At 51.5% G+C, this 16,842-nt stretch overlaps 1 protein-coding gene across 1 annotated transcript in view; it reads right to left on the reverse strand.

The window, feature by feature from the left end:
* Positions 1 to 2,980, reverse strand: part of JAM2 (junctional adhesion molecule 2) — an 87,887-nt gene extending 84,907 nt beyond the window's left edge. The window contains exon 1 of the mRNA XM_029578161.1: positions 2,856 to 2,980. Within this exon, the coding sequence (XP_029434021.1) occupies positions 2,856 to 2,910 (55 nt within the window). The 5' untranslated portion in view covers positions 2,911 to 2,980. The remainder of the gene's footprint in view (positions 1 to 2,855) is intronic.
* Positions 2,981 to 16,842: the final 13,862 nt, after the last annotated feature.

Raw genomic sequence — 16,842 nt, forward strand, 5'->3', positions numbered from 1 at the left:
GAGAGAGTGAGTGTGTGGGGGCCAGACATGTGCTGCTGGGGGGGGGGAGAATGAGTGTGTGGGGGCCAGACATGTGCTGGGGGGAGAGGAGAGGGGAGAGAGTGAGTGTGTGGGGGCCAGACGTGCTGCTGGGGGTGGGGGGAGAGAATGAGTGTGTGGGGGCCAGACATGTGCTGGGGGGAGAGGAGAGGGGAGAGAGTGAGTGTGTGGGGGCCAGACATGTGCTGCTGGGGGGGGGGGGGGGAGAATGAGTGTGTGGGGGCCAGACATGTGCTGCTGGGGGGGGGGGAAGAATGAGTGTGTGGGGGCCAGACATGTGCTGCTGGGGGAGGAAGAATGAGTGTGTGGGAGCCAGACATGTGCTGCGGGGGGGGGGGGGGGGGAAGAATGAGTGTGTGTGGGCCAGAAATGTGCTGCTGGGGGGGGGGGGGGAAGAATGAGTGTGTGGGCCAGAAATGTGCTGCTGGAGGGGGGGAGAGAGAATGAGTGTGTGGGCCAGAAATGTGCTGCTGGGGGGGGGGGGGAAGAATGAGTGTGGGGGGGCCAGACATGTGCTGCTGGGGGTGGGGGGGGAAGAATGAGTGTGTGGGGGCCAGACATGTGCTGCTGGGGGGGGGGGGAAGAATGAGTGTGTGGGGGCCAGACATGTGCTGCTGGGGGGGGGGAAAGAATGAGTGTGTGGGGGCCAGACATGTGCTGCGGGGGGGGGGGGGGGGAAGAATGAGTGTGTGGGGGCCAGACATGTGCTGCTGGGGGGGGGGGGGGAAGAATGAGTGTGTGGGGGCCAGAAATGTGCTGCTGGGGGGGGGGGGAAGAATGAGTGTGTGGGGGCCAGACATGTGCTGCTGGGGGAGGGGGGGAAGAATGAGTGTGTGGGGGCCAGACATGTGCTGCTGGGGGAGGGGGGGGGAGAATGAGTGTGTGGGGGCCAGACATGTGCTGCTGGGGGGGGGGAAGAATGAGTGTGTGGGGGCCAGACATGTGCTGCTGGGGGGGGAAGAATGAGTGTGGGGGGGCCAGACATGTGCTGCTGGGGGGGGGGGGGGAAGAATGAGTGTGGGGGGGCCAGACATGTGCTGCTGGGGGGGGGAGAATGAGTGTGGGGGGGCCAGACATGTGCTGCTGGGGGGGGGGGGAAGAATGAGTGTGGGGGGGCCAGACATGTGCTGCTGGGGGGGGGGGAGAATGAGTGTGGGGGGGCCAGACATGTGCTGCTGGGGGGGGGGGAGAATGAGTGTGTGGGGGCCAGACATGTGCTGCTGGGGGGGAGGGGAAAGAATGAGTGTGTGGGGGCCAGACATGTGCTGCTGGGGGGGAGGGGAAAGAATGAGTGTGTGGGGGCCAGACTTGTGCTGGGGGGGAGAGAATGAGTGTGTGGGGGTGTTGTGGGGTTTTTTTATTTTTCACTTTAAAGGAGCTACAGAGTTCAGTGGCTGAGACTGGAGTGGCGGTGCACCAGGCAACCATACAATTGGCCTGCATGGGAAGAGTGGCTAGATAGAAGCTACTGAATAATAAATTGTGAGTTTAAAAACATAAGAAATTGCCATGCTGGGTCAGCGCAAGGGTCCATCAAGCCCAGCATCCTGTTTCCAACAGAGGCCAAACCAGGCCACAAGAACCTGGTAATTACCCAAACACTAAGAAGATCCCATGCTACTGATGCAATTAATAGCAGTGGCTATTCCCTAAGTAAACTTGATTAATAGCCATTAATGGACTTCTCCTCCAAGAACTTATCCAAGCCTTTTTTGAACCCAGCTACACTAACTGCACTAACCACATCCTCTGGAAAAATGTATGTAACATTATGTAATCCACAAAAATCTGATGAACATTTTTAGGGGGTTAAATACTATTGAAAGCTACTGTATTTTCTCCATTACACTCACAAAATTATTTTTTAAGTGTTTTCTGTGTATAAATTGCTTCTAATAAAAGTAGTTTTAATATAATGTGTTTTGGGCTTTTTTTTGGGGGGGGGCTTGTGTTTTTGGAAAATAGCGCTTGTTTTTTCATGAAGTCCTGGCAGGGAGCAGAGAGCACAACGGAAAGCCACGAAGAGCAGGCAGAAAGTAGGTGGGACTGGATATCCTGTACCTGCTTATCCAAGTAAGAAATGTACAGAGCATCCTTACCTGGGGTGGGAGAGCAAGCTATGGACCCTAGTAAGGAGTGCCAGCCATGGAAGGAGCTAACCCTTCCTGTTAGATTACAGCCATGGGGTTATATTGATACTGAAAGTTTCAGCTTTTTTATGGCACCTTGGCCAGGGCCCCTAGCAATAAATATACAATATAACAAGCAATCGCAAAATCAGTGGGAAAAGCATCAAAAGTAACAAAGTTCAAGAATTGAAACTGAACCTAGTGTAATGTGAAGATTTTGCCCTAACGCTGTAAGGGACTGCTCACACTTATCCAAAAACGTAATGGAGAGTAGGAACTCTCGTTCAAATAAAGCCCTGTCCATCCCTACCTTCGGTGAAGAGACAGAGACCCACAGCCCTTCAGCGGCAATCTTCTCTCCTCAGCTCAATACACCGCACAATATCAAACATCTCCAACAATATCCGGACATCTCAAAAATCATCAGATCACCCCTATCTCCTGCTCTGGTTCTGCGCACAGCACAGTATAAAATACAACGAATATTCGGACACTTCAAGATTCCCTCCAGGTTCTCCGTAGCGCACAATACAAAGTATTACAAAGAAATCTGGACAGCCTGAATCCTGTGTTGGGAAACACAGACTTCTTCCAAAGCTAGCACCAAGCAGACTTCCAGGATTCCCCACCCAAACTCAACTACTGCGCCCTCCCCCGCTGGGAGACGTGCAGAGCCCGCGGCCTTACCGCAGAGAGCCAGGGCGCAGACGAGCAGCAATAAGGACTGTAGGAGCAGAGCCATCTCCGGCAGCAGAGAACCGAGTGCCGTCCGGAGCTGCTCCTCCTACCGACCAGTGACCGAGGGGTCCTTTGGGGGCCGGCCTTCATTTGCCGGAAACTGTGGCTGAGAGCAGTGCAAGGAATGCAGCGAGCCTGCGCTAACAGCACCCTGAGCAAGATACTGCCAGTTACTTCTGACCTGGATTGGCATCTGTTGGAAACAGGATGATGGATCATCGGTCTCACTCAGTATGACAAATCTTATGATCGATGCAAACAGTGCACTAAAAGCTCAGCGAGGAGATTCATGCAAACAGTACACTAACTGCGCTGCAAGCAAGATCCATGCAAACAGAGTGTACTAACAGCTCTGCAAGGTCCACACAAACAATGCACCAACAGCTCTGCAAGTAAGATACATGCAAACAGTACACTAACAACACTGGAAGCAAGATCTATGAAAACTTTGTACTAATAGCACTGCAAGACCCATGGCAAATTGCACTAACAGCACTGCAAGCAATATCAATTCAAACAGTACAATAACAGCTTTGCAAGCAAGATCCATACAAATAGAAACAGGCTGATGCAATGCCATGTGCTCAGGCTAGCACACAGGTTAACCCGTGGTTGGACCTGCATTTTTTGGACGTGCCCAAACCAGTGCATAGATAATAACGCTCTTCACATGTAAATGCCATATTGATGAGGCTATTAGCTATTCCCTCCTTTTGTAAAAAATAAATGTGCACACTTTTATTCTCAAAAATTAACATCAGCTCCGGAGCTGGTGTTAAGTCTTGAGGAGCCCCAAATTTAACAGAAAAGCAGAAAATACTGCTTTTCTGCAGTTCCTTTGACTTAATGTCATGGCGATATTAAGTCACAGAAACTAAAAAAGGTGTAACATAAAAAAAAATGTTTTTTTAATGTCTTGCTGGCAGTCAGATTAGGAAAACGGATGCTTGTAAAATTGATCATCCATTTTCCTAATCCACTTGCACTGCCACTCCTGGGTGCCTGATGCCGAGGAGGCACTAAGGATGCACAATTTCCCCTAGCACCTCCTTTTTAACGCAGCGGCTCATGCGCCTAGGAGAGTAGGATGGGCGCGCGTTAGAAAAATGGGCGGTCAATCATGAGCGCCTGTTTTTCGTGCGCCGATATTACATAGGCCTGATTGAGTGCACTAACAGCACTGCAAGATCCATATGAACAGAAAACTAACTGCATTGCAAGATCCATACCTAACAGTACTGCAAAATTCATACAAACACTGCACTAAAAGCACTGCAAGCAAGATCTAAACACGCATAAGGATTTGCGAGTTAATTTACATGTGTAAAAAAGGGGCATTCCAGGGCGGGCAAACCTTTGCACACAAAGTTGTTTTATAAAAGATTTACACTTGTAAATTTGGCAGGTTACTCATGTGTATTTACACCTGGTCTTTATCTGGCGTTAAGTAATAGTAGACAGCTTGGGTGAACTGGGGGGGAGTTCAGGCTGAAAAGCCAGGAAGGTCTTAATGACTTTCATGTGGACTGGGCAAATTGATGGATTAATTGGTAAAACCTGGTAATTTTATTGACCTACTCATGTTGGAAAATCTGCCAACTTTAGATGCATAAACATCAACTTATGGGGGGTAAATGCATGTAAATTACGCATGTAAAATCTCCCTACTTATATTTTTAAAGTAAGAAGTAAAAATATGTAGAGCTGTTGTGCAAATTATCCAGCTAAGTAGCAGCTATTTATCTGAATAAGTCTGAAAAACACTACTTATCTGGCTAACCCCCTCATTTATCAAAATGCACTAAGGTGTCAAGGGCTTATTGCATGAGAGAGAGAGAGACTAGCCATAATACCATCACACTAGATAGGTATTTATATCCCTATGGGAGGCCCACCTAGTAACTCGAGGTGAGGTTTAGGTATTAGTGTAGGGATTAGGGGCCACTTTGACATTCAAAGTGAGACTGTTACGGTCGTGGACCCTTGGGCCGGCTGAGACGGTAGTTGTTATACTGTGGGAACTCACAGGAGGCGACACAGCCAGGATGCGGCACTGAAGAGACTCTGGAGGAGACTTCACTACTGGAAGCCCGAGGTCCCCCCAGGAGGAGCCTGTAGGGACCCGGGCCTCCTGGACTTCAGTGGGACCCTATGCGACCAAGGATCCGAGCAGCGGCCGAAGAGGTGGATGTTGAGGACAGCTGGACCCAGGAGGCCGGAAGAGTCTTCACCCTCGGAAGCCTGCGGCTCCCCCGGGAGGAGCCCGAGCCACTGGGACTTAGGAGAATCCTCTGGGCCAGCGAGTACCGGATACCTGAGGTGGTGGAAGAAGCCAAAGTCGGAGTCCAGGAACGAAGCCGGGTCAGAAGCCAGAAGTCAGAGATCCAAACCAAAGCCAGGGGCGGAAGCAGAAGACAGAGTTGTGGGACGGAGCCAGGTCGGAAGCCAAGAATCAGAAGATGGAGTCAGAAGCCAAGGGTCAAGCTGAAACGGAGTCGTGGATGGAGCCGGGGTCAGAAGCCAGGAATCAGAAGATAGAGTGAAGACGCAGGTCAAGCAGCAACTCGAGACTCTAAGGCAGAAGAACCTCGTTGCAAGGCAGGGACTTGTCCCAGCTGCAGGGTTTAAATACTCTGCAGCGTCTGAAGTCATCTGGAGGCCGTCCTCTAGATTTCCCGCGCTGGCCCTTTTAAGAGCCGAGCCGCCTAGGGGGCAGGGCCCAGCGTGTCGGGTCGATGGCATCTCCCTCGCGAAGGGAGAGCTGCGGCGGCAGCCATGTCGGGCCTGGACGGGTCCGCGCGGGCCGGCCCTGAGGTAGGAGGAGGGACCGGGGCACGGCCTGGTACCGTAATAGTACCCCCCCTCCTACGCCCCCTCCCTGGAGGCCTGGGTTTACCTGGATGATCCACATGGAACTGATGAAGGAGATTCTTGTCCAGGATATGGGAAGAAGGCTCCCAGGAATTCTCCGGGCCGTACCCCTCCCATGAGAGGAGGTATTCCCACCAGCGACGGTGGAAGCGAACATGCAGAACATCCTTCACCGTATAGGTGCCGCCGGTCTCGGCTTCAGTGGCGGTGGGGTCCGGAGGTTTGTCATGAAAGGTGGAGAGCACCACAGGCTTAAGCAGAGACACGTGGAACATGTCGTGAATCCATAAAGTGGACGGTAGTCGTAGCCGGTAGGATACAGCCCCTATTTGCTCCGCCACAGTAAATGGACCAATATACCTGGGGGCCAGGCGCATGGAAGGAACCCATAACCGGATATTCCTAGTACTCAACCATACTTTACTCCCCGGGAGGAGGACTGGGGCCGGGCGCCGTAGTTTGTCGGCGTACTTTTCCGCTTTGGCAGATGCCAACCGGAATTTTTCTTGGGTGGAGCTCCAGAGGTTGCGCAGTTGTCGAGCCGTGAGCTACACTGCGGGCGATGACACCATCAGAGGTATTGGTAAGGGAGGCCGAAGGGTCTTCCCGTAGACTACCTGGAATGGAAATAGGCTGGTAGCCAAGTGCTTATGACGGTTGTATGAAAACTCTGCCCAGGGTAATAAGGCGACCCAATCATTTTGGAGGTCTCCCACGAAGGCCCGTAGGAAGGTCTTAAGGGACCGATTAGTGCGTTCAGCTTGACCGTTGCCTTGGGGGTGGAACGCTGTGGTCAGGTTGAGTTGCACCCCGAACTTCCTGCAGAGGGCTTTCCAGTACTTTGCCGTAAACTGAGGGCCCCGATCAGAGGCTATATGCAGAGGGAGCCCATGCAGGCGGAAGACATGCAGCGTGAAAAGACCTGCCAGCTCTGGTGCCATGGGTAACTTAGCAAGCAGTACAAAATGGGCCATCTTAGAGAACCTGTCGACCGTGACCCAGATTACGGTCTTCCCTTCAGAGACAGGTAGATCCACAATAAAATCAGTGGACAGGTGGGTCCAGGGCTCGGTTGGAATGGGTAGAGGCTGAAGGAGACCCCAAGGATTTCCGTGCGGGGGCTTCTGCCAGGCACATGTAGGGCAAGACCGAACGTAACTTTGGACGTCTTTTTTGACTTGGGGCCACCAATAAAACTCAGTCAGCAAGTCCAGGGTCCGGGCTACTCCTGGGTGTCCTGCGGTCAGTGAGTCATGGGCCCATGCTAGCACTTCCCTACGCAGGCAAGTGGGCACCACAGTCTTGCCGGGGGGAGCTACCTCAGACGCAGCGAGGAGCACCTTGGCAGGATCAAGGATATATTGGGGTGACAGTGGAGTATCCTCGGTCTCGGTGGTGCGGGACAGGGCGTCCGCCTGGATATTCTTGGAGGCCGGTCGGTAGCGAAGGATGAAATTAAATCGGCCAAAGAACAGGGACCTGCAGGCCTGCTGGGGATTGAGGCGCTGAGTGGGGCACAAGTACTCTAGGAGGTTCTTGTGGTCCGTATACACAATCACTGGGTGCTGGGCCCCCTCCAACCACTGGCGCCATTCTTCGAAGGCCATCTTTATGGCCAGGAGTTCTTTGTCTCCGATACCGTAATTTCTTTCAGCAGGTGAAAACTTCCTGGAGAAGTAGGCTTTACCATTGCCTGATAGTTGGCTTAGGACAGCCCCGACCGCCATGTCTGAGGCATCGACCTCCACAACGAACTGGCGTTGGGGTGATGTAGGCAGGTGTCTTGGGGTGATGTAGGCAGGTGTCTTCCAAAAATGCTTCCTTCAGGGCCACAAAGGCCTGGCATGCTTCCGATGACCAATTTCTTGCTTCTGCCCCTTTCCTTGTAAGTGCTGTTAAAGAAGCTACCTTGCTGGAGTAGTGCGGGATAAATTGTCTATAGAAGTTAGCGAATCTTAAGAATCGTTGAAGTGCTTTTACTCCTATGGGTTGGGGCCAGTCTCAAATGGCGGATACCTTTTCTGGGTCCATCCTGAACCCCCGTGGCAGAAACAATGTAACCCAAGAAAGGGAGTAACTCTTGCTCGAAGAGGCATTTCTCAAACTTCGCGAACAACCGATTCTCCCTCAAAATCTGTAGTACTTGCCTCATGTGTTCACGATGAGCCTTCAGATCCTTAGAGTAGATCAGTACATCGTCTAGGTAGACAATGATGGAGGAGTTGAGCATCTCTCGAAGCACCTCATTCATGAGGTGTTGGAAGACTGCTGGAGGGTTGCATAGCCCAAAAGGCATTGCCAAGTATTCGTAATGCCCGTCCCGGGTATTGAAAGCCGTCTTCCATTCATCCCCAGGACGAATGCGCACCAGATTGTATGCCCCACGGAGGTCAAGCTTGGTATATACCTTGGCTCTTTGTAGACGGTCAAGAAGTTCAGGAATCAAAGGTAACGGATACCGATCCCGCCGGGTGATGCTGTTCAGGCCCCGGTAATCTATGCGAGGTCGGAGGGACCTGTCCTTCTTTGCTACGAAGAAGAACCTCACTCCAGCCGGGGATTTGGAGGGTCAAATGAATCCTCGATCCAGGTTCTCCAGGATATAAGCGGACATGGCTTGCGTCTCGGGAAGGGACAACGGGTATACCCATCCTCATGGCGGCGTGGTACCCGGGAGCAAATTGATCACACAGTCGAAAGGGCGGTGCTCCAGGAGGATCTCGGCCATTTCCTTGGAAAAGACATCGAGGTAGTCTTGGTAGTGTGGAGGCAGTGCCAACGAAGTCGTCAGGAGAGGTACCGGTGGTCGAGGAATGGCAACCAAACAGGAGTTGAAGCACTATGGCACCCAGGATGCCACCTGGAGGGTATCCCACAAGATTACAGGAGCGTGCTTCTGCAGCCAATGTAGCCCCAGGATGACTGGATGCATGGATCTCTCCAGGACGAGGAAAGAAATCTCTTCTACATGCAAAATACCAGTTCGTAATGTGAGAGGCCTGGTACGAGTATCGATGGTCCCTGGAAGAAGTCTCCCCTGAATAGAGGACACACGGAGCGGGGGTCTTTGGGGTTGCACCACAATCTGGAGTTGCTGGACCAAGTCCTTGAGGATGAAGTTTCCCCCAGCTCCAGAGTCAATCAGGGCTAGCTTGTCGAACTCTCCTTCAGGAAGGAGTAAGGTCACCGGGACGGTGCACGGGGAGGCAGAAGGGGTGTGACCTAGGGTTAGCTCCCCGACTGTCCCTAGGTCCAAGCGTTTCCTGAACGCTTGCTACAGTGGGCAAGAAAATGGCCCTTGCCAGCACAATACAAGCACAGGCCCAGGGACCAATGTCTTCTCCTTTCTTCCTGAGAGATGGGGCCCCGGCCCACCTGCATGGGTTCGGGGTCCAGAGCCCCCGGAGAGGCAGAAGGGGAGCGCCCGTTGCAAGAAGGTTAGTTCCGGAGCTCCCGGGTCTGGGACCAGACCTCCTCTCCCGGAACCGGCGTTGGATCCGGCAGTCCACACGGCCCGCCAGACCAATGAGGTCATTCAAGTCAACCGGGAGGTCTCTGGCTGCCAACTCATCCTGAAGTCTCGGGAAGAGACTTTCCAAGTAGATGCCGTGCAGGCTGTCACTTCCCCAGTTCAACTCGGCGGCAAGAGTCTGGCAATCCACAGCATGTTCAGCCAAAGGCCAGTTGCCCTGATGCAGCTGGAGCAGTTCAGATGTGGCAGTGGGTCTGCGGGAGGCTTCATCGAAAACCTGCCGAAAGTGGTGACGAACTGTACTAGATTGGCCAGGCGGGAGTCTTGACGCTCCCACAGGTTGGAGGCCCACGCCAGGGGTCTCCCATCCAGCAGGGAGATAATGTAACTCGTCTTGACCCTGTCCGTCGGGAACTGAGCTGGAAGGAGATCGAATCAAATATAACACTGGTTCAGGAACCCTCGGCAAAGCTTCGCGTCCCCTGAAAACTGCAAGGATGCTGGTATCTGTATGGGTGCCATTGATCCGGTGTTGGTTTCAGCTCCAGGTACCGGGGAACTGGAAGCATTGGCTCCGCCAACGCGGGCAGCTAGACCCTGCACCGTTGCCATCAGGGAGTCGAGGCAAGTTTGCTGCTGTTGCAGCCTCTGTGCAATACCCGGGATGGCCTTCAAGCCTGCAAGATCCGCCGGGTCCATGGCCTTGCAAACTGTTACGGTCGTGGACCCTTGGGCCGGCTGAGACGGTAGATGTTATACTGTGGGAACCCACAGGAGGCGGCACTGAAGAGTCCCCGTAGGGACCTGGGCCTCTTGGACTTAGGCGGGACCCTATGCAACCAAGGATCCGAGCAACGGCCAAAGAGGTGGATGGTGAGGACGGCTGGACCCAGGAGGCCGGAAGAGTCTTCACCCTCGGAAGCACGTGGCTCCCCCGGGAGAAGCCCGTGACAGCCCGAGCAGCTGGGACTTAGGAGAATCCTCTGGGCCAGTGAGTACCGGATACCTGAGGTGGTGGAAGAAGCCGAAGTCGGAGTCCAGAAATGAAGCCAGGTCAGAAGCCAGAAGTCAGAGATTCAAACCAAAGCCAGGGGCGGAAGCAGAAGACAGAGTCGTGGGATGGAGCCAGGTTGGAAGCCAGGAATCAGAAGACGGAGTCAGAAGCCAAGGGTCAAGCTGAAACTGAGTCATGGACGGAGCAGGGGTCAGAAGCCAGGAATCAGAAGATAGAATGAAGACGCAGGTCAAGCAGCAACTCGAGACTCTAAGGCAGAGGAATCTCGTTGCAAGGCAGGGACTTGTCCCAGCTGCAGGGTTTAAATACCCTGCAGCGTCTGACGTCATCCGGAGGCTGTCCTCTAGATTTCCCGCGCTGGCCCCTTTAAGAGCCGAGCCCCCGCACGTGCCTAGAGGGCGGGACCCAGCACGTCGGGTCAGCGGTGTCTCCCTCACGAAGGGAGAGCCGCGGCGACAGCCATGTCTGGCCTGGACGGCCGAAGACGAGTCCGCGCGGGCCGGTCCCGTAACAGAGTCATACGAACAGAACAGGGCTCTCTAGTGAAGATTTCAGGACCCTTGGAGTGAGGTCACTCACCCAAAGCTGAGATTTGTGCAATGTTCTCTCAACCTAGCTCGATGTTATCAGGTAGAGAGTCCATCAAGCTAGGTTGAGAGAACATTGCACAAATCTCATCTTTGGGTGAATGTCCTCACTCCGAGGATCATCAAATCTTCACAAGAGAGCACTGTTCTGTTCGTATGTCTCACTTTGAATGTCAAAGTAACCCCTACACTAATACCTAAACCTAGAGTTTCTAGTTGGGCCTCCCATAGGGATATAAATACCTATCTAGTGTGAGGGCATTATGACTAGGTTCTCTCTGTCTGTCTCTCTCTCTCTCTCTCTCTTTGTAAGGTTTTGGGTGGACACTGTGGCAGCTGACCACGCCCACAGGGGGAAGTCCCATGAGGGGCCACAGGTCAGGCTCAGCTTTGGGATACACGGCACAGAGTTATATCTTTTATTAGACAGATTTGAGAAGCCACCAGAGGTGGCAGTAGAGTAGAGATGACTAGGGTTCCTCATGATACTGGAACAGCGATTCCCTCTATAGCTGTGCTGTAGTGGAGAAAACTGAGATAGTGAGTACAGTGGAGCATACACAGAGTTCTGGTATTGAGCCTCATTGGTAAAGTTACTCACACAGCGGTTTCTCCCGGAAGGTGACACAGAAGCTGGAATAGAAGTAGGCCCTCGAGGAGCGAGTACCTGGTTCCAGGGAACAGCTTTGAGGAAATAAAGTTGGTAACTCACTGATGATGTAGGCAGTGGTTTCTTCCAAGCAGAAGAGATAAGTTCAGGCAGCGAGTCAGGGAACATGGGCCCTCGAGCGAGTACCGATTCCTGATAGCGACCTAAAAGAAATGAGAGAGGCCCCCGAGGAGCGGGTACCCCATTAGGATAAAGTCCAAAAGTTGGAGTGGCAGAGTAGCTAGGTACGGAGAGCGAATCCCATCCGTAAGGAGTTCCCTTTCTTTGCTAACTCGATTAGCTAGCAAAAAGTGTAGGCTTTTGTATCCGGGATGCGTGACGTCATCACAGGGGAACGCCCCTGAGATTCGCGCCAAAGAGAAAATAAGAAGCAGGGCCATGCGGCGCACGCACCCTATGGTACCTGGACAACATGGCGGGATGCAGCACTTAAGCCGGACTGGGGACGCCGGAGGGTATGGCAGGCAGACGCTGCAGCAGCCAGACGTCCATCAACCGTGGGAGGAGTCGCAAAAAAGGTAAGGTGGGCGGAGTGGAGATGTTGGGTAGTGACAGTCGTAACAGTACTCCCCTTCAAAGGGCGGTCTCCTTTGCGGGTCCCAGGTTTTGGCTTCAAAGGATGCGCGAAATGACATTGATGGAGCATCTCTTTATCAAGGATATTAGCCTGAGGCTCCCAAGAGTTTCTTCGGGGCTGAAACCTTCCCAAGAAAGAAGGTATTCAAATGTTTTGCCTCGTCTTTGGACATCAAGAATGGCTTTGACCTTATATACTAGGTCATCTTCTGCATTGATGGCAGGTGGTTCCTGAGTCTTGGAAGAGAATTCACTGAGTATGAGAGGTTTCAAGAGTGAAACGTGAAAAGCGTTGTGGATGTTTAGTCCGGGTGGTAGATTCAGACTGTAAATGATGTTGCCAAGACGTCGGAGGATTGGAAATGGTCCAATGAAGCGAGGAGCAAATCGAGTGGAGGGTAACTTCAGTCTGAGATGTTTGGTGGATAACCAGACTTTGTCATCAGGTTTGAAGACAGGCGCTTGAACATGGTGAGCATCATAAAACTTCTTAGCACGGTCACTCGCTTTACTTAGCATGTCTTTCGTCGGAGTCCACAGATTATGGATTTCATCAGCAGTAGATTGAGCTGCTGGGGACATCACTGAGAGCTTCAGTGGAAGTGGCGGTGTTGGTGAACGTCCATATACTACTTCAAAAGGTGTTGATCCAGTTGATGTTGCTGGATGAGAATTGATAGCGAATTCAGCCCAAGGTAACAGTTCAGCCCAGTTATTCTGACGGCAACTCACGTAGGCTTGAATGAACTGTTTTAAGGTTGATTGCGGATGATAGGCTGAAGTGTGCTCTAGAGAGATGTCGAATAGCTTGCACAATGCCCTCCAGAATCTTGCCGTGAATTGGGATTCTCGGTCTGAGACTATGTGTCTTGGTAGGCCGTGAAGGCGAAAAATGTGCGATATGAAGAGCTTCGCAAGCTCCAAGGCTGAAGGTAAGCCAGGCAGTGCCATGAAATGGGCCATCTTGCTGAAGCGATTGACTGTTACCCAGATGGTATTCATTCCTCCAGAAAGGGGCAAATCGACTACAAAGTCAGTAGCAATGTGTGACCAGGGCTGTTCCGGAACTGGCAGTGGTTGCAGCAATCCCCACGGTTGGAGAGAAGCAGGTTTGTGTTTGGCATAGTTGGTACAAGATGCCACATAGGACAGTGTATCTTTTTTGATAGTAGGCCACCAATAGAATTTCTGGATCTTGAGCAGGGTGCGACCTTGACCAGGATGACCAGCCAGCTTGGAATCGTACGCCCAAAAGAGCACCTTCTTGAGGTGTTTAGGCACGATGGTTTTACCAGCGGGCACAGAATGTGTAGTCGCCAAGATGACTTTTCCTCCTCCGAGAGAAAGGAGCGTGACAAGGCATCGGCTCTGGTATTTCTGTCTCCGGGGCGATATTTAAGCACAAAGTCAAAGCGATTGAAGAACAAGAGCCATCTAGCTTGTCTGTGGTTAAGACGTTGCGCATGGCGGAGATACTCTAGATTTTTATGGTCCGTGAATACGGTTATTTGATGTTGAGCGCCTTCGAGCCAAGGCCGTCATTCCTCCAATGCTAGCTTAGCCAAGAGCTCTTTATCTCCGATCCCATAGTTCTTCTCTGCCAGGGAGAAACGTCGTGAGAAGAAAGAGCAGGGATGTAAGGATTTGGAGTCTCCAGTTTGGCTCAATACAGCCCCCACACCAATATCCGAAGCGTCAACTTCTACGATGAATGGCTTGTTGGGGTCAGGATGATGCAAGCATGGTTCCATGAAAAAGGCAGTCTTTAATTTCTCAAAAACGGAAATGGCCTCCGCAGACCATTTTGAAACGTTGGCACCCTTGCGGGTCATTGAGGTCAAGGACACTGTTAAAGAAGAGTAGTTCTTTATAAAGCTTCTATAATAGTTGGTAAACCCCAAAAATCATCTCAGGGCCTTCAGGCTGGTAGGTTGGGACCAATTTTTAATACTCTCTAGTTTTTGAGGGTCCATCTGGAAGCCATCTTTAGACACGATATAGCCAAGAAAAGGCACAGACTTTATGAAATTCGCCCTTGGATAGTTTGGCGTAGAGCCGGTGTTCACGGAGTCGGCGTAGTACTTGCTTGACATCCTCTAGATGACTGGGCAAATCCTGAGAAAATATCAGGATATCATCCAGGTATACCACGACACTCTTGTACAACAGGTCCCACAAGATGTTGTTCATCATGTTCTGAAATACAGCGGGTGCGTTGCACAGGCCAAAGGCATTACTAAGTACTCAAAATGGCCGTCTCGAGTGTTGAAGGCTGTTTTCCATTCGTCGCCACTGCAAATGCGAACTAAGTTGTAGGCCCCCTTCAGGTCAAGTTTTGAGAATATTTTGGCCCCCTGAAGCCAGTCAAACAGCGGTCTTTAAACGTGATCTCGATCAGACCTCAGTAGTCGATACAAGGACATAAGGTACCATCCTTCTTCTCCACAAAGAAGAAGACTGCGCCGGCAGGAGACTTCGATGGTCTAATAAACCCCTTCTGTAAATTCTCCTCGATGTGTTCAGACATAGCCTTATTCTCATTCACTGAGAGTGGATAGACACGTCCCTTAGAAGGTTCAGTATGGGGTTTCAGTCTTATGGCACAGTCATAGGACCTATGCGGAGGAAAATTGTCAGCAGCTTCTTTGGAAAACACATCACTAAAAGATGCATATTGAGGTGGCAGTCCCGGCATCGCTGGAGTTGTAGGCATGCAGATGATAGGAGCAATCTCCTTAAGGCACTTTCCATGACAACCTGGGCCCCAGCGGGAGAGTTCCAAGGAAGCCCAGTCGAATTGGGGTTGGTGCAACTGCAACCAGGGTAACCCCAGGACAATAGGGTGCATGGCCTTCTCTAACACAAAGAAGGGGATTGACTCTGTATGGAGAGCTCCGGTGCGAAGGGTTACCAGTTCCGTTTGGCAAGTCACGTCACCCGGTAAGGGCTCCCCATGGATGGAAGATAGGAGTAGTGGAACCTTCAAAGTGACGAGGGGAATCCTCAAATGTTCCACTAGGCATCGAAGAATAAAGTTGCCTCCTGCTCCTGAATCCACCAGGGCAAGAGTTTGAACATAAGAACATAAGAAAATGCCATACTGGGTCAGACCAAGGGTCCATCAAGCCCAGCATCCTGTTTCCATCAGTGGCCAATCCAGGCCATACGAACCTGGCAAGTACCCAAAAACTAAGTCTATTCCATGTTACCATTGCTAATGGCAGTGGCTATTCTCTAAGTGAACTTAATAGCAGGTAATGGACTTCTCCTCCAAGAACTTATCCAATCCTTTTTTAAACACAGCTATACTAAACTGCATTAACCACATCCTCTGTCAACAAATTCCAGAGTTTAATTGTGCGTTGAGTAAAAAAGAACTTTCTCCGATTAGTTTTAAATGTGCCCCATGCTAACTTCATGGAGTGTCCCCTAGTATTTCTACTATCCGAAAGAGTAAATAACCGATTCACATCTACCCGTTCTAGACCTCTCATGATTTTAAACATCTCAGATGGTCTGCAGATCAAGGAGACTGGGAGAGAGAGCGGAGGAGAGGGCATAGTAAGGCCTAAGAACAGTCCTCCTGCATGACTTAGGCCCATCCGTTTCTCGGACGAATTGGGCATGTTGGGACATCATGACCAGCCTGTCCACAATACATACACAGACCATGTCTCTTCCGAAGTCTTCTCTCTATAGAAGTCAAATGACTGTGACCAAGTTGCATCGGTTCATCTGCACTGGCAACAGGAATTACTGGAACCATCCGAGGTGCAGGTTTAGCACTAGCCTACTTCTGACATGGTCCTCTATTAGGCTGGAGTTCTTTCACCTTATCACGAAGCCGGTGGTCGATTCTAGTAGCCAAAGCCACTAGTTCATCCAGCGAGTCAGGTGTTTCACGAGCGGCCAGCTCGTCTTTCAAACGAGTATCCAGACCTCTGAAGAAGAGAGTTTTCAGGCATTTGGGGTCCCAGCAGAGTTCTGTAGCAAGAGTCTTGAACTCTATCGCAAAATCAGCCAGTGGTCGGTTATCTTGCTTCAGGTCCACCAGAGCAGAACCGGCAATGGTCACTCGGGCAGGATCGCCAAAAACGGATTTAAATAAATCCAAAAATCTGTCAATATCCTGCAAAATAGGATCCTTGCGTTCCCACAGTGTTGAGGCCCAATACAAGGCCCTTCCATCAAGATAAGATAGAATGTAAGTAGTCTTGGCAAAAGCTGTGGGGAAGTGAGAAGGCTGTAATGCAAAATGCATGCAGCACTGGTTTAAAAAGCCCCTGGTTCTCTGAATCTCTCCCGAGAAACGAACTGGAGCAGCCAGCGGTACAGTAGTCTTTAAAGATACTTCAGGAAACTGACCTTCATTACTGGAAGTAGAGCCTTGGGTCTTCTGTGCGTGAGGCTGATGGAACGCTGAAGTGAGTTTCTCCAGTGCATCTTGCTGTTCTGCAATGCACAGGGCCAGGCTCGGAATGGCCTGCAGGGTATTGAGCTGTGCTGGATCCATGGAGTTAGCAATCTGTTATTGTTTGTAAGGTTTTGGGTGGACCCTTGGACACTGTGGCAGCTGACCACGCCCACAGGGGGAAGTCCCATGAGGGGCCACAGGTCAGGCTCAGCTTTGGGACACACAACACAGAGTTATATCTTTTATTAGACAGAGTTTGAGAAGCCACCAGAGGTGGCAGTAGAGTAGAGATGAAGCCCGGCTGGGCTAGGTTTCCTCAGGATACTGGAAC

This window comes from Rhinatrema bivittatum, chromosome 15 (genome assembly GCF_901001135.1).
Source record: "Rhinatrema bivittatum chromosome 15, aRhiBiv1.1, whole genome shotgun sequence".
Classification (NCBI taxonomy): domain Eukaryota; kingdom Metazoa; phylum Chordata; class Amphibia; order Gymnophiona; family Rhinatrematidae; genus Rhinatrema; species Rhinatrema bivittatum.